This window comes from Suncus etruscus, chromosome 7 (assembly GCF_024139225.1).
Source record: "Suncus etruscus isolate mSunEtr1 chromosome 7, mSunEtr1.pri.cur, whole genome shotgun sequence".
Taxonomy (NCBI): domain Eukaryota; kingdom Metazoa; phylum Chordata; class Mammalia; order Eulipotyphla; family Soricidae; genus Suncus; species Suncus etruscus.
In genome coordinates, this window is record NC_064854.1 from 64,937,810 (window position 1) to 64,956,866 (window position 19,057).

The 19,057-nt window shown below is 36.8% G+C and overlaps 1 protein-coding gene across 1 annotated transcript in view; it reads left to right on the top strand.

The window, feature by feature from the left end:
- The window catches only part of FILIP1 (filamin A interacting protein 1), a 141,669-nt gene that overhangs the window by 66,962 nt on the left and 55,650 nt on the right, over window positions 1-19,057 (top strand). The window contains 1 exon segment of the mRNA XM_049776816.1: window positions 16,376-16,549. Within this exon segment, the coding sequence (XP_049632773.1) occupies window positions 16,376-16,549 (174 nt within the window).

A 19,057-nucleotide genomic window follows, 5' to 3' on the forward strand; every position in this document is an offset into this window, starting at 1 on the left:
CTTCACCATTATTTTATTTTATTTTATTTTAAATATCCCTTTTCCATCTTGTACACTCTACAGTACAGTACTGTGGTTTTTGGTGCTTTAATGTACCTACTTTACTAACTTTATGTTCTGTAATACATTGCAGTACTGTGTGTAAATTACACAACCTATGCAAATTAAAACAAGTGGAAGTTTTCAGTTTGATCTTTCTCATTATTTTACTTATTCAGAATACTGTATTGTCAAGTACTATGCATATACTGTACTACTGTATACAGTACATGTAGTTCCTCACTTAACTACCAATTCGCTTAATGACCAAGTCATTGAAATGAACTTAGTCGTTAAGCAAGGAGTATCTGTATAGTGTGACTGACTGATCATCACTAGAAGTGGTTTTCATTAAATATCAATTTTTCTGTTTTTTATTTATTTTAATTTTTTCTCTAAATTCTAGTTGTACCCACATCTATTTCTGTTCTCTGATCAGCATAAATATCAGACCAGGGAGAAACCCAGTTATAGAACATAGACCTCTGATATAACAAGATATCCTGGGTTAAACGTACACAGTCAATATGTGAGCCAACACAAGATGCACCATTTAATGTAACTGATACCATATTTTTAAATGAATACCAAGAAAAGTTTAGAAATAACATGTCATTTGTACTGCAATATAATCTTTTGACAGTGAAGCTGAAGGAATGTAAACTCTAAAGAGTGAAGATCAGATTCTTTAGTCAATCAAAAAATTGTGCAGGAGGCTCATTAAGGCAAACAGGCTTTGCCAGTTGTCTGTTCCATTTGTAGCAGAGGAATGCCAGATTGTTAGTGGTGGTTTGGCAATCACAGGATATTTCGAGCAACAGGGACACGAAAAAATTGCTTTCACCTTTGACTCATTGAATCAGTTTGTGGAAATTTTTTGGATGCCTTGCCGATAAGATGTAGCTTCTCCACCTGAGTCAATTTATTCTATGAGAAAAAAGGAAGCCACTCTTATTCAGCACCTATTACATTTTAGGAACTGTGTTATTCACTTCACACATATTTTTATTTTCATACAAGTGGAGAAATTAAATTCATATAATTTCCCCAATATTCCATCACTATAAAATAGCAGAGCCACAAGTTTATGATCGAAGCTTATGATTATAGGATCATTAGCTGCTGTGAGGTATCCTCATACATTAGCATAGGACTCAGTGCTTCTCAATTATTTTCTGTCATGTCCCCTAGGAAGAAGAAAACATTTTGTGCCCCCCTAACTGTAAATAGTATCTTTATTTAAAAACTTTAACCTGCAAAACAAAAATATATAAAAATAATTTGAGCTGATTTTTTAATCAGAGGTGATGTCTGGATTAATGGCTACAATGAGCACATTTTGCAATGCATAGGTTTTCGAAGCGGGGTTTGAAGCAGAACACAGCAACTCTCAGCTCCAGAGACATAAACAGGAGGCTTAGCTTGTTATGACAGTGTTTGCCGAGGTCAAAAGTGGCCCCCTTTACGGAACCTCGCACCCTTTGGGGGGCGCACCCCACTATTTGAGAAGCACTTGCATAGGTAAAGTTTTACAATAAAATAAAATGAGCAAGAAACTAGCTATAAGTTTATGTCAGGAATTTGTTTAAAAAGAAACACAAAAAATAAGAGGGCTTATTAACCACATAACATTGTACATCTTTTGCATGTCAGAACACGACACTTGGATCACTCTGAGTTTTGAAAAGATAATAACTCACATACATGATATTGTTTAAAAGGTGACAGGCAGGAACCATCATCATACAAGGGTTCAGGTCCTTGCTTTGCATCATTTCGCTCTTTTTCTTATTTTAACCTATTACATTGCACCCCAAGAACCACAGAAATGACCCAATGCACATACCCAGAAGTGAGCCTTGAACATCATTAAGGAACTACCTAATACACAGACACACATACACACATTCACTAACACAGTCTTTTCCCCAACTCTAAAAATGAAAAACTCTAGGAGCAGGGATGGGGCTCAGAGAGCATACCTTGCATGCATGAACCTGGGTTCAGTCCTTTCCAGCACGCATACAGACACACACACATACAAACGCACACCATTTAAAACATTTCTATGATGAAAGCACTAAATTTTGACTCCCGTTGGTCAATGACTAAAAAAATTTTTGTATTTTTGTTAAAAAATAATAGTAAATTCTTGATGTTCTTTGATGGTTAAATGTGTGCTGTATGTATGTAGTAGTTCACTTATGTCAAAGAGTGAAGTGAATACGTTAAAAAGTAGTTAGCCAGAGCGGTGGCACAAGCGGTAAGGTGTCTGCCTTGCCCGTGCTAGCTAGGACAGACCACGGTTCTGCTGGATCCCCCGGCATCCCATATGGTCCCCCAAGCCAGGAGCAATTTCTGAGTGCATAACCAGGAGTAACCCCTGAGAGTCACCAGGTGTGGCCGAAAAAACAAACAAAAAAAAAAGTAAAGTTAATCCACCAGAAATTAATATAATGTGAGTCAAATCAACATCATATAAACATTTTATTCAGGCAATGAAGCTTTATCTTGTATAATTCAGATGTTTTATTCTTTGGAAAAATATTCCCCAGCCCTTACCAGTCAGAGGACAAAAATAAAATCAAGAAAAGTTTACAAAACTCTCCTTTCCTTCTGCATCTGACCCACCTGCTCTTTGTGAATGCCAGGCTCTGTGGTGTGGTAGAAATCCCCAGAGATGATCTACACTTGTTTCACACATTCCTCTGAGGTACCATTTGGCATTTTGGCATTTTACCCTTTTTTCTTGCTTGAATCCACTATGGACTAATAGGTTGCAGTGTTTGCTGGAAACACAGTCAGTGTGTGACATGAACCCCAAAGGCTTTCTTTCTTGTTTCTCACTCCCTGCTGCAGGCTGATATGTCCACTGAGAATATTATATAAGATAGAGTTGCGCTTCACTATGAACCTCCCTTATTACTGAAAGATTACTCTTGGTGGTCTCAAAGGCCCATATGGGATTACTGAGATTGAAATAGGGTGGGCTGCATACAAGGGGAACACCCTATTTGCAGTACTAAGGCTCCAGCCCTGTTTTGCTTGTTTTTAAAGCAAGTTGCTCACTCTAAGCAGTGATGAGGCTCCAGAGGACTTTGAGTGACAGGCACTGTGCTGCCCCCAGACTCACCCTTTTTCTCTAACCCAGCTCCATTGTCTCCAACCAAAATGGTGCCCTTTCTTTAAATAAGTTCTTTCTCTGGGAGAACCTGTTATCCATGCAAATGGTCTGGTGGCAGGCCACCCTGCCAGTGAGCCCTCAAGATGGGATTCCACTGAAGCAGATACGTTCAATAAAGAACTTTTAGAGATTTTCTGAAAAGTAGACAAAAAAGATAAAAAATCAAGAAGGATATAAAAGTGTAGGCTTTCCATACCAGTGATATTTAGAAAGAGATTCAGTTCCAGAATCAGTTTAGGAACAGATGCTTCCTCTGTCCTGGATTTCTGGAAATTAAAAAATATAAGATTGGGTTGGATGAACAACCCTGAGCAATACTTATCTAGTTGTGCCTTAATAATGCCTTCTTCCACAATCTGAAGGATCAACTTTTGAACTAGTTCCTTGAAAGCTAGACTCAATCTGCTGTATCTGACAGTAATGAAAGGGTGGCAGGGTTTGACAGTTTTGTTCAAGATCGTTATTACCCAAACCAAAAAGCTTGTAGTCTGTTAGAGTTTAAGAAATTACACACTTTGGGATCACAGCTCTGCCTGGAGGAACCAGTGACCTTATCTAATTTCTAATCTGATACAACAGCTGTGAGCCTATTAATATCCTGTGTGTGTGTATGTGTGTTTATAAAGAAGAAAATTACACAAGCAATGGAAATGACTATAATTTTATAGTTTTTTACATCGAATTTTTAATGTGATACTCCTTAGAAGCTTAAAGATGATTTTTTTGTTTTGGCAGGGTGTACAAGGAACGTTTGATTTATATTCTTAAATTACTCTTTATTTGCTTGTTTTTCACCTCTTCTCCCTTTTTATTGTTATGATGTCCAGGGTCACTAGAGGTCAGATACTCTTAAGTTGTGATGCTTGCAAACACTCAGTGATGGTGCACCAGCTGTTACAAACTTTTTTGTGACATTGGGCATCCAAGAAGTAAGGCCTCAGACTTACTTTTAATAATTTGGATACAATCCAGAAGTTAATAACTTGGATAAAATACAGAAGTAGAATTTTTTGGTCTTATGGTGATTTATTTTAATATTTTAGGAACCACCATTTTGTACCCATAGTAGTTATACCATTTTATATTTTTACCGGCAATACATGAGTTCCAAATTTCCCACATTCTTGCTAGTTCTCAATCTCAAATTTCCCTTCTCATTTGTTTTTGTGATTGCAGTGCACCAGGGCTTGCACACTTAGTTGTAGTTTGCCAAGGATCACAAAAGTACCAGGACTTAAAATTCTGTATAAACTTAATTTATTTATTTGGTTTGGGATAATTGAGGGCTACTCCTAACTCAGTGATTGGAGGTCACTTCCAGTGATTCTGGGAAACGATGCAATGCCAGAAATTATATCTTGGGTTCATACATATACAGCATGTTCTTGAGTTATGAATCTGGCCTTCAAATTCCATACAATTTATGGATGATTTTTTCTTTCTCTGAAAAAATGTCATTCTTTTAAAAAGAGAGGTGTAAACATCAAGACCACTAATTACAGATGACTGATTAAAACAATAGTGTTGGAACAGAACTTCTAGAATTGTAAAGAAAGACTCCACTTTATGACCTGTGTGCAAATACCAAGATCTCTAGTTAAGAGGCCTAATTTTATCATCCACGACTGAGCAGAAAGTTTCCAGACACCACAAAAAGACCTAGGAAAGAGAAAAAGAGCACGTATGGAGCCTATAGTTTTTCCCAAGACAGTATGCTTTAAGGGTGGAGAAACCTTGTATCTCTTAGGCCAATATTTACTGTGCCTATGCAAAAGAGGGGGTGGGAAGAAAGCACAATTTATTTTTTTTTTTATTTTGGGCTCATGATTATTGCTTGGTTGTTGTATGTATTGCAGTGGTGCTTTTTTTGGTCATTGTAGTTTTGTTTTTGTTTGTTTGTTTTCTTGTTTTTATGTTCTTGTTTTATATTTATTTTTTGTCTTTTTGTGATGTTTTTCTTCCTTTTCCCCTTTCTTCTTTTAAATTGATATTTATAACCCTCTAGATCAGGGGTCTCAAACTCAATTTACCTGGGGGCCGCAGGAGGAAAAGTCGAGGTAATCCTTGAGTGCAAAGTCAGTAGTAAGCCTTGAACGTTGGGGGGTGTGACCCAAACAACTAAAACAAAACAAAACAAAAAAAGATTCCTCTAGGGCAGGGCCACAAAATATTGTACGAAGGGCCATTTGCAGCCTGCAGGCCGCAAGTTTGAGACCCCTGCTCTAGATAGGCCCCTCTCAGATTTTTTGTTTGTTTTTTTATTTGTTTGTTTCTTTGTTTGTTTGTTTTGTTTAAAATAGCTACATAATACATTGCATCAACTTCTACACTTTCACCTGATGTTAAGTCTACAATTTAGGAGTCACTTTATTTTGAGGTTTATTCCAAAAAAGAAAATATGTAAACTGAATAAGGAAAAATAGTACATTCTACCAGGATATTGCAACAGGAAGTAAACTATCTTTAACTCATACAAATTTATTTTTATTTAGGTACTATAGTAGCAGGAAATGAACACTAGTGAAGGGTATCATACACTATATGACTGAAACTTAATCATGAACAATTTTGTAACTATAAAAACCCAACTGTATTATGAACGTCCTTGTAAATCATGGTATTATAATAATTTAAAAATCAGTAGTGTGATTTACAAAATTACTCATAGTTGTTCTTTAAACATAAAATTCTCTAGCACCTATTCTACAACCAATGTCAACATCCCTCTATCAATGTTCCCATGTTCTTTCTCCTACCTTCTCAGCTCCAGGCTGCCATCATTGTAGGTACCTTTTTAAGTTTGGTTAAAGTTTTGTTAAAGTTTGGGTCTCATATTCAATGTTGTTGACTCTGTGGTTTGGATATGTAGCTCTATTCCTCCACACCAAAGATGTACCTGAAGCTTCTTGACCTTTGCTTTCTGTTGCTTCTTACTTCTCTTTTTTTTATTAATAATTTTTATTGTGATCATAGTGGATAACAAATCTTTCACAGTAATATGTTAGGTACATAGTGGCATTGAACCCAGGGCATTTTCACCACCAGTGTTGTCCTCCCTCCTACTCTATTCCCAGCATGCATCCCATATCCCCCTCGTTTGGCCCCCGGGCTATTAGTATAAGTAGTCCCCTCTGTATCTAGCTTGTTGTAGAATGGGTATTAATTAATTCTGTTGTTGTTGGCTTTGGATTTGGTGTTTAAGACTGATCTTTTTTTTATTTCTATTCAATGTTCATACAACTGTTTGGTCTTGGTACCATTCATTTTTTCCTCTCAATTTATGAGGCAGAACGAGGTAATTCAAGTTATATGGTTCTGAGATTTCCAGTACAAGTTATGCCCATTTTACTTCCCATCATTTAATATTTTTATTGATTTGAAATAGTATTTCAACAAATATTTACCAAGTCCTATCCTGTTGGCAGGCACTCCAATTAATTAATATCTATTCCACAACAAGCTAGACACAGAGGGGACCACTTATACTAGCAGCCCCGGAAGCCAAAGGATGAAGATCTGGGATGCATGCTTGTTTTAATTTTGGTTTTGAGCCATACTCATTGATGCTCAATCGGTGCTCCTCGGCACCCACTGGCCACACTCCTGGCTCTGCATCGAAAAATTACTCCTGTCGGTCTGGGCCTATGGAATTCAACCCTGGTTGGCCAAATTGCAAGGCAAATCCCCTATTGGCTGTGAGATCACTCCGAATTCCTGCAGACACTCTTTAGGTAGACACTGTAGACTCAGGACAAATAAATGAAGAATCTGTCAAATAAATGAGTAAATGACCTTATTTAAGTAAGAAAACGCTAAATTCCAGAATGGAAAAAATATTCACAAAGTTGGGCATGTGGCTGTTTTTAGGCCCATCTTTCCTTAGATGTTTTGGTCTCTTAAAGTACAAGGGACATATTTAGGGAGTTGACTAAATAATATAAAAAAGGATATAGAGCTTAGGCACTATAGCATTCTAGTTTTTCTATAAGCAGAGAACTAGCTTTATTTTTTCTACAAAATTTATCACCACTTAAAGGTAGCTACTCTTGGCAAAAAATAAAAGCCATATTTGAGATCTCCAATGTCAGTAAGAAGAGGTGACCTTCTCAGTCTTGCTTGTCACTTATCTCTCTTCTTACCCAAGGGAACTGTGCCACAGTGCTTGTGGTCATATAGTGTTAGATCAGAAACTGTCTCAAGTTGCCTGTGTCAAGCAAAGGTTTTTGTCTTGTATTTTGTCCTAAATTTCAATTGACTATTAAAATTGTATGAATATTTTGGGTTTGTTTGAAGGTGAGTTATTTTGAGACCACACCTAGCAATGTCCAGGGCTGACACCTGGATATGTGCTCAGGGATTACTGTCAGCAGGGCTCTGGGTACCAAACCCAGGCTGTCTTATACAAAGCACCTTACCTGCATTACTATCTCTATGACCTCTAGATTGAGTTAATATTTTAAAAAGAATTTCCAATTCTTACTGCTCAGACCATTTTGAATTTCCATGTTTCAGGAAGATATGTCTAATTTGACTTGCAGCTCATTGTAATCCCACCCTGTCAGCCAAGGACATGTGCATGCATGCCCATTTTAGGAGTACAGAAAAGCTCTGGCACATGGGACTAAAAGCTAAATTTTTCCCTTGCTTATTATCGGTTATCTCCCATAAAATATTATTTAAAATAGTTAAAATTGTTGATCGACCTACTCATTATAATGGCATGTTCCCCTTTATTATTTGGAAACACTGTAAAATTCAGTTCTTAATTGTAGTAAGAATATGAATACTCTGTTATGTTCCAAATGAAAGAATATTTTGGGATTTTAGCCTTTTGCCCATTCAGTGTTTACCTGACAATGACCAACTCATTGTAGTTTGTTTGGGACTGATCTGGCTTTCCAAGTAAACCTTCATGAGACCTGCTATTACTCCCAACACAGTCCATCACAATAAGTTTTTGATGCTAAATTCATGTATTAGCAATGGAGCAGTGGTTCTAGAAACAGCTGTGCTTGATAATCACTGTGAAGATCATTTAAAAACTATAATTTCAGAGTTGTACAAAGACCAGCTAACTCAGAATTAGTCAGCACAGCAGATGATTGAACTTTTCATCACATAAATTTGACCATATCAAAGCCTTCCAAGGCTTCTTGTTTCCTGATAAAAACAAAAATCAGTATTGAGTTTCCAAGGCTTTTCAGGAGTTGAGCATCATTTCTCAGCATCAAAATGCACCACTAAGCCCTGCCTCTACATAAATTTGAACTTTGCTTTTGATATTCTCTTGATCTAGAACTTTCCTATCCGAAACCTTCTTGCTTTCTCTGTCCTTGCTGGACTCTTAGGCTGTCACAAGTACTCATTGTGAGATCTGGGGTACGTCCTCCAGGAAGCATCCCTTTTTAACAATATTTAAGTCAAATGGTCTTTTAGAATTCAAATGGAATTCTCATTCTGTATATCCTCTATTCTAACATTTATCAGATTGTCTAAATAGCTTTCAATTATTTATATACCTTTAGATGTTAGGTCTTGGATTCCAGTTAAACTAATAATAAATGTAATGCAGTACACAACTATTCATTTTGGGAGGTCCAGGGACTGAATCTAGATGTCACACATGCAAGGCATGTTGTCTTCTATCAATTAGTCTCTTCCCAGCCCTAAATGACTGATTCTATCCAAATCTTTTTTGTAGTGTGTCATCTGTATAAGTCCTACATATCCTTTATCGTATCTTTTACCTCTTGATTTCTGCTGTCCTAGTAAAACCTAACTTGTTGGCCTTATTAGATGAATCTCTCTTACCTGCTGAAATTAGTCTTTGAAGAAAAATTCTTTACTGCCCTGGCATGTTAAGAATAAATTCTAGGGGCCGGGCGGTGGCGCTGGAGGTAAGGTGCCTGCCTTGCCTGTGCTAGCCTAGGACGGACCGCGGTTCGATCCCCCGGCGTCCCATATGGTCCCCCAAGAAGCCAGGAGCAACTTCTGAGCGCATAGCCAGGAGTAACCCCTGAGCGTCACAGGGTGTGGCCCAAAAACCAAAAAAAAAAAAAAAAAGAATAAATTCTAGATAGTCAATTGAAAGAGCCTTGTACCACCTAGAGCAGTTTAAGTTCTGCATGGGGCATCTTTATTTTTGTCCTTCATAAGCCATCTTGGGCACGAAGAGCAACTATATGGAATGAAAAGGAAGAGTGTGACATCTCCCTGCCTGCTTTATGCACTAATCACATAATTTTTCTCTTCTAAAAACCGTTGTTCAATGTTTTTATGGTCTCTAGAATTTCCAGAATTCTATTTAAAGTACCTTTCCTCCTGGGTTCCTTTACATACATTAAATACAGTGAACTACTTAGTGTTTTTCCAGAATCCTGGGATTAACCACCCAATTCTGATAAAATTTCTGAATAAAAGCTATGATATTTAGCAACAGAAACATCCTTATGTTCTCACCATCTCCTAGGAACATTTGGTTTCTTTGTTATCTGTTGTTACTTGTCAAACTGCTGGTCACCAAGAATAGGGAGTGGGAGTGCTGGGAGAGGTAGCTGAAGAAGAGAAACTGAGTGGCCTTCTGCTCACTTCAAGTGGGGAATAATAGTTAAAATGCTTGTGCTTGGTAGTGATTTATTTGAATGGGTTTTTCATGGTGATAGGCACTAAGAATGATGATACACTAAGAAGAACTTCTAAAGCTAGTGACTGGCTTATGTACAAAATTATTGCAGTTTGACACTAAGATAGTGAAGTCTGTATTTTCTATGCTTTTAAAAATTAGTATTATTTTTTATGAGATATTTAGTTTGTCTATAAAATATGATGATGAATATAAATATTGTGAGTATGAGTACAGGTTATTTGAAAGCATTTATGATATCATTTTAAATAATTCTGCTTGTTTTTAAAATTTACATTTATTTAATTTGATAATTAAAAATTTACATTTATTTAATGTACAAACACAAAATAAATGTCCTTATGTTCTAAATTTTATTCATACATTAAAATTAACAATATTCTGGGGGCCTGGCAGCTCAGGTAGTCTAAGCCCGGCCTGGCTCTGGCTCCCAGTGTCACACCATTTGAATCCATTGCCATCTGGGATCCGACTGCCTCTGTTGGGCTGGAAGTCCTCCCTTCAGGACCCCATCCCTGGATCCTTCACTGGCCGATGGGAAACTCAGACCACCCAGCTCAGAAACATAAAGGTGTGTCCAAAATGGGGTTGGGAAAGGGACCCCTGTGCAGCAACCCAGTCCACAGGTGGGTCCTGGCAGCTATGGTGGTCTAAGCCCTGTTTGGGCTCTGGTTCCCAGTGTCACACAGTTTGAATCCATTGCCATCTGAGAGTTGAGTCCCTTGCTGGACCGGAAGTCCTCCCTCCAGGACCCCATCCCTGGGGCCTTCACAGGTCTTATGAAAGAGATATTCCGTTATCCTCATTAGCCCTTTTACCCCAAACCGTGCTGCCATGCCGGGAGCACAGTGCAATGATTCTCATTAGTCTACCATGACTACACCATAATGCTCATAACTGTGCCTACATGAAAGAAATCGTGGGCCCGGAGAGATAGCACAGCGGCGTTTGCCTCGCAAACAGCCGATCCAGGACCAAAGGTGGTTGGTTCGAATCCCGGTGTCCCATATGGTCCCCGTGCCTGCCAGGAGCTATTTCTGAGCAGACAGCCAGGAGTAACCCCTGAGCACAGCCGGTGTGGCCCAAAAACCAAAAAAAAAAAAGAAATCGTGATGCACATGACCTGCTGGACATGGTATATACTTCCTATACAGTGCTCATTACCATACCACATATCATCTAGAATGCTCTATATACAATCTATTCTAGATAGCCTTTCTGTAGTAAAGTCAAGTCTACCCTCCCTCACCAAACCAGATTAACCAGAAAATGAAAAACTTATCTGACTTTAACCACTTTTACTTTCTATCTCCCTTTTATATTTTATGTCCCATCTCACCTGGGCCTGCTTTTTTAACTGTAACCCATCAATCAATTGATGAGCACATATGTAAAGGCTGTTTAATATTCGTATGTAATAGATATAATATCAATTTCATGGTATAGTCTCCCCAAACAGAGCTCATTACCATGTAACTTGGTTATTTTGACTTGAAATTTATGATTGCTTTTAAGCACAACCTAAGATATTCCTTTCATCAATCTAGTTTACCTTAACCAAGCATGACCAGTCTAAAAGGGAAAAGGGGGGGAAACCTTTTACAACATATTTACCAGCTATACTTTTTTCTTTTTATTCCTTCCGTTTGTTTTTTTCCCCTTCTCTTCAAGTGTTCTGTCCCATATCACCTAGAAAAACTTTTCAAATGTAATCCATGAACCTATCTGGTTGCTTATGCAGGCGTACGAGTGTTTGTGCACACCATATTATTGTCAGCCTAATTTCAGTCCAAAATAAATACAATATCTACATTGTATAGTGTCGCCCCCTCCATCATAGATAATCCTTCTTCTCCCCTTTTCCTTTCTTAACACCTTCCAAACCCTCTTCAAGCCCTTCATGTTAATCCTCCATGTTTAGCCTATTTTTTACTCACTCCTAACTCCTCACGAAGCAAAACATTCTCCCCAGCCCAACCAGATGCCAACCAGCCCCCAAAGTGAAAAGACAGACTCAGCAATCCCAACACCAGTGCCACCTTTCCTCCACCATTGTCTGCATTCTCCCACCCACCCCACCTCCATCACAAGCTTGATCCCTTTTAAGGCACAAAGTCATTTAATTTCTATTTCTTGTTGTAACAAAATGGTTAGTGGAATTATCAAAAAATTCTTTTTTGGGGGGTCACACCCGGTCACATTCAGGGGTTACTCCTGGCTCTGTGCTCAGAAATCACCCCTGGTAGGCACGCGGAACCATATGAGATGCTGAGAATCTAACCACCGTTGGTCCTGGGTCTGCCGCTTGCAAGGCAAACACCCTACCGCTGCACTATCCTCACCACTCCCCAAATTCTTAAATAGAAGAAAATTTGTGAAAATTGTTATAGCTCACAATGGGGTTATTAAGGTCACTGTCTAAAGGTTTACTGATCTATTTATTGCTAGATGAACCTTCTGTGTTATTACTTCTGTTTATTGAATTAATTGGTTTCCACACCATTTTTCCATCTAATTTTTTTTAACTGGGCTGTCAGTATTGTAGAATTTGGAGGTCTCACCCTACTTGTATGTGATCACATACTCCAGGAGTTCCAGGATCTCTAGGGCTGGGATGATTCTAGGCCCACCTCCTTCCAAGGGGATCCCCAGACTTTTCAGCCTGAAAACCAGTATACTCATGAGTTTCAATGACTTGGCTTGAGTTTCTTCTGAGATTAGTCATGAAGATGTGAATTTGTGATGCTGGGTTGTTGTTTCCATGGTGGAGACTGTGGATGTGGGTGTGTTTGCTGGCCCCATTCTGAGAACACCCCAGAGTTTTTAGCCCCACAATCAGTGTACCCAGGAGTTTTGTTTTGTTTTGTTTTGTCAATGTGGGATTTTTGGTAGAGATTAGTTTTAAAGCATTTTAATGGCTGCAGTTGTGGGGTATGAATGTTGCTTCCAGGGATTCCAGCTGGGTAAAGTCTGAGCTTGTCCCCCCATCACGAGGACACCCCAAAGTTTTCAGCCTGAAGATTAGTGTATTATTAAGTTTCAACAAATTGTCTTGCATTTCTATGACATAATATTTACTGAAAAAATTAAGTTTATGAAATAAACTTATTTTTATGTTGGAAGCTCTGAATTAATATTAAATTATTCTGTGATTTCTGTGGAATAGAGAGATTTGTGTCCCCAATTTTCATACAAGTAAGCTGATTTAGGGAATTAGGGTTTGGAATTAGGCTGCAGTGATTTAAAAATTCCTTTTAAGAAAATGTTCTTAAGGGAAAACATAGTATTTTTAGGCAGTTTTCTCTTTTGAGGGTGCAATCACAACAACCTGTGTTCAGGGCTTATTTCTGACTCTTCTCAGGCATCATTCCTGTCGGCGCTAGGGAACCATATGCAGTTCTGGGGTTCAATTCTGCATTGGTCATTTGCAAGGCAAGAACCTTAGTCCCTATTCTATCTGTATCCCAAACTATGTTCATTTTAAATGCTGTGTTTAATTTTAACAATTCATCTTATAATCTTTCTTTTGCCTTGATGCAGCAAAAAATATCTAATAATGAGAACTCAAAGTTAATAAATTGTTACTACTTACATAGTAGCTATTGTGTGCCAAGTGCTATATTAGATATTTTGTGTCTGACCTCATACTAAGAAGAATCATTTACAAAAATTATTTGTACCTTATTTCACAATTAATAAAATTAGTCAAAGCAATGTTGGTAACGTGCAAATCAAAGGGCATGGCTAGAATTCTGAGCTTTTTCAAAGCTGATCTATTTACTATTTCATACTGTAAAATTAATTAAAATACTTTAATTAATTAAATTTGTATTTTCCTTATAACCTTGAAGCTTACTTAATTTCTTTTAATGCTCAGATTATATAAATTTAAGATAAGTATCAGTGTAATTTGTGTGCTCAATATGATTTAACCTTCCTTTAAGAGCCACTTTCTGCCCAGAAATCACATTTAGGAACAAATGATATTTTCAAAATGTGATTAGTATTGCTTTTTAGCTTTTTTTTTTTTTTAAGATCAAGTGCTACATGTTATTTGTGAACATGACACATGGAAATAATTCTTCTCTGATTCCTTCAACTGTTCTTCCTAGTGTGGCTAATTAGAATCAGTATTAGGTGGAGAAAAGCTATGATCTTTGCACTAACTCCTTTCAGCACACAATTTTTCTTATCACTTGTATTGATGTAACATGATTTACAATATATACTTTTCATGAAATATCATTCCAACACCACACTTACTACCTGTATACCTTCATCCAATGTCCCAGAGATTCCTCCCAACTGCCCACCCTGCTGTGTCATGTAAACTCTGATATGCCTAAATATTCAGTTCTGGGGCCAGAGCAATAGTAACAGTACAATGGGTAAAGCCTTACATGTGGCCAATCTGGGTTCAACCCTCAGCACTCCATATGGTTCCTTGAGTCTACCAGGAGGGATTCCTGGGTGTAGAACCAGGATTAACCCCTGAGTACCATTAAGTATTGGCCCAAAACATATAACATATATATATGGTACTATTGCCCTTGACCATTTGTTATTTCTTTAGTATATTTTTTATATTTTATATATGAGGCTTTTTTTCTGGTTGTGAAACTGGTGACACACAAATATAAATTAATTCTTTAAATTCAAAAAAATCACCAGACCACTTTCTCTTCACCAGTGTTCCTAGGTTCTTTCCCACATCACAGCCAACCCCTTGAGTAATGTCAAAGCAATTAGGTTGGAGACCCTGAATGTAATAGTCACCTTTGGTGATTGGTTTTCCTGTCTGAAAACCAGTAGAAATCCACCTCCTTTAGTCTCCTTTAGATATGCCTGTGAAAGAGTCCCTGTACAGACAGATTAATAATGACTGAAATACATTCTATTCTTGCTAGGTGAGATGCATCCCATTCTGACAAAGAACTGTATCTGCTCGATTGACAGTACTCATTTTCCAAACATATACAAAGCTTCTGAACAGGCTGGTCTAACTTGTAGTCTGGATACTTCGAGTCACTTCACCTTTCATAGAAACATTCTAACTTACCATTAAACTATTTTCTGATTTTAACTTTCTTGCTAATTCCCAAATACTTGATTTTTATAAATTAGTAGTTCCCATTTTTTCTTGAAATAACCACAAATATATGTGGCAGAAAGAATATGAGTAAAATTGGAAAATTTCAGTCCATTGATGTTCTGTCATATTTATCCATCTAGAATTAGATTAATCTAGAGACTGTCAAAAAGCAATATAAGTGAAAAAACCTCAAGACAGAAAAAGTGTAATAATCTCATCTCAGTTATCTAGCTCCTGATAATGAGCAAGTTTTATTATCCATTCCATAGTTCAAATCCATAGTTACACAGAAAAAAAACTATTTCTTTGACACACACTAAAATTCTGTTGTCAATAATTTTTTTCTTCAAACAACTGGAATGAAATCAATATACTTCTTACTGTAACCAGAAGAACATGTATAAAAGATCAGATGAGAGTATATTTAGCAAATGTCAGCTTGATCATAACTAGAAAGAGCATTACAGTTAAGCAGTACAAAATACTTATGGCTGTATTATGAAGACCATGATGAATATGATATAAAACCTATAATTCTGACATCCTCAAGAGTTTCCACAAGAAGTTACAGTTCTGCTAGGAAAGTAAAGAAAAGCACAGACCTTCAACACACCCTGTCAGTTTTAAATCTGGGTGTTAAAGTGGTTAAATTTTATCCTCCCTGAGAATATATTATACTGGATGCCAGAGGATTTTCTAATTTTCTAATAATTATCAGGACTAATGATATTGTAAAATAGGTAGGGTGCTTGCCTTGCAGGCAGCCAAATCACATTCAGTCCCCAGCATTCTATATAATCCCTTATGTCCTGCCAGGAATGATCCATGAGCACAGAGCTAGAACTAAGCCCTGAGTATCACTGGGTGCAACCACAAAACAAAATCAAATTTAATTAAAAATAATTTTTAAAATAGTTCTAATCATTTCCACTAATCTAAAGAAACATTTGATGGAAAATTGCTAATAAAAGCTCTTTTGTTGTTGTTAAATATACAAGGGTTAGTATCAATAGAATGGGGAGGGAAAGGTTTTCTTATAAACTTTATTTGAATACTCCTTTGAGATCATAAATAGAAAAATTGTTTGTAGTTACCCTCATGTGCACTAAAACAGAGTAAAGATCTCCAGAGCATTCCTACCCTCTCTCAGAATCATTGCTAGTTAGATAAAGCAGGTTTTTTTTTTTAATGTAGTTAAGATTAGCACAACCCTTTTCCTGCTAGCCTGCTTCCTAGCAACCTGAAGCAGAGTATCTGCCTGCCAATCTGCTTTTGGTGAAAAATAAGCACAGAAGATCTAGGGAACTTGCCAATAGACCTCAAGAAACAAGGGGTATAGTATACCTATATGCTCTATGTGAGCTCAGCATGAAATCTGTTCTTTTCACCTTTCACATTGCTGCACTTTCTGTCTCAGGCCAGAGAAGATGTGATCCACATGTTGAAGACAGAGAAAACCAAACCAGAGGTTTTGGAGGCTCACTACGGTTCAGCAGAGCCAGGGAAAGTGCTTCAAGTTCTTCATCGAGATGCTCTCCTTGCCCAGGAAAAGTCTATAGGAGAAGATGTCTATGAAAAACCTATTTCAGAGGTAAAAGCATAACCCCAGCACATCCCCTTAGAAGGGAACATGGGTGTTGCATTTTTACACTCTTCCATTTTTAGATTTACTTTTAAATGCAAATTTTTTACAATGAAGAATATAGAATTAAGGTAATATGAAATATTTTTGTACTATATTATTCATGTATTAATTTTAATGATAAAAATGTTAGCAGCTTTCTTAAAGCTCAAAGTCCAAAATGTATTTCTCTATGTGATTATGATTGTTACATGCTTTTGTAATGTGTTGCCTTATTTCTCTAAGGTGATATTAAGTATGAAAACTTCAGAGTTTCTAAACTTTAGCATCTAGTAATCAAAATTTTTATTTAATTGGTAACCTGAAACTTTATTTAATTACTGTATTCATGGTTATAAAACCACTGTTTTGAAAAAACACTGTATTCTGTGTTAATAATTAGAATGTCTCATATAATTGGCTAAAATATGGTTGTGACAAGATTTACTTTAAAAACTTAGGGTAGTTGTTTAAGATAAAAAAGAACTTGAAGAAGGCTATAGTTACACATTTATAGGGGATTGTATTAGAAATATAGATTTATTCTTTTGAAAACATTTTTATTTTAGACACCATAATTTTATCCATGATACATTTTAAAACTATTATGTTATAGTAAAATTAGAAAACCAGTTAGTTATCTAAACACACCATTTCCTCAAATTTTATAGGTGTAAAATTAGTATCATAAATGAAAATAATCAGTGTGAAAAAATTTATTATAATTTATTTTTAACTTACATTAAGACTGCAGCAACTTGGTTTGACAGATTTCAAATGAGATTTGCTTTAGACAATAAATAATTAGTCTCATAATTTTTTTTATTCTGCAACAATGATAAATTAATTCTGTTCTCATCTTTTCCTAAATTTTGAGATCCAGCTGGAGAGATTGTATAGCAAGTAAGATACTATCCTTGCATGTGGCACCGCTTATGGTACCCCACAAGCACATACTGCCAAGAGTGATCCCTAAGCAGAAAGCCAGGAATAAGCCATAAGCACAGCAGGTATGCCCCTTCCCCCAAAATGATCATATTATTATATACAGTCATTTTCATGTCTGAGACTCTTGGTTACTAACTGTATGTGATTTTACAATTTAATTCAGCCTTTTAAGTTTCCTTTTCTGTTAGAAATAACATCTCATAAAGTGCATCTAATAAAGTTAATACATGGATTTAATGAAGCAACACCTATAAAGCTTTTGGTATAATGGTTAGTACAGGCTAGGCACTCAACAGATAGTAGATATTAATATTTACTGGGTTCTATGATTATTGTTTACATCCTTAATTAGTTATATAACTCAAAAAAGATTGAGGATAAAGAATATGTAAAAGTTAAAATAGTGTTTTTATATTATTATGATAAATAGTATCACTTTGTCTTCTGCAGAATATAACACTAACACAGAATTACTGTCTCTAACCAACTGTGATTACTGTATACTTAGAGACAGTATACAAAGGAAGGAGTTATGGCTCTATCTTCAGAAAATGGTCTAATGTAAATGTTTTTAGCTTATGGATAAAGGAAGAAATCAGAAAACACCTATATTGTGAGCAGTCTTTTGGGAACAACTGAAACTAGGTATGTTTCCTGTTCCTTTCTTGACTTAGGTCAAGAATCATAAGAGTTATTTCTTCTTTGGATAAAAATGAGCAATATGGGAGAAAAGACAGGAGCTCTTTTTGTCGCAATGTCAAAATAATAAAATCAAGACAGAGAGAAAACTCAATGCATCCATAAGGTCCAGGTTCAATCCCCAGTAACAAATGGTCCAGAAAGTAACTCCTGTCTTAATCCTCTCAGTCTGTTACCATTAAAAGTCTGTTACCCAAGCACAGAGCTTTGAGTAAGCTTTGAGCATTGCCAGCTATTACCCCAAACCGGAACAATAATAAACCCATAGTAAAGTCTTGCTTTAAAAAGTTGTAGAATGGGGTCCAGGAGTGGTGGTGCAAGCTGGAAGGCATCTGTCTTGTGCACACTAGCCCGGGACGGACCGCGATTCGATCTCCTGGTGTCCTATATGGTCCTCCAAGCCAGGAGCTTGGAGTGTATAGCCAGGAGTAACCCCTTAGCATCACCGGGTGTGCCCCCTCCCCAAAAATAGTTGTAGAATGATTTAGAAGACTTTAGAAGAGCTATAGAATGCTAGAGAGTTTGGCTATTATAAATAGCGCTGCAATGAATATAGGTGTGAAGAAGGAATTTTGTATTGTATTTTTGTATTCCGAGGGCCTATCCCTAGGAGTGGTATACTGGATCATATAGGAGCTCAATTTTCAGTTTTTTAAGGAATATCCATATCATTTCCCATAAAGGCTGGACTAGATGACATTCCCACTAGCAGTGAATGAGAATTCCTTTCTCTCCATATCCCTGCCAGCACCAATTGTTCTTATTCTTTGTGATGTGTGCTAGTCTCTCTGGCATGAGATTCCTGCCTTTGTTAATTTATTACAAATAAAA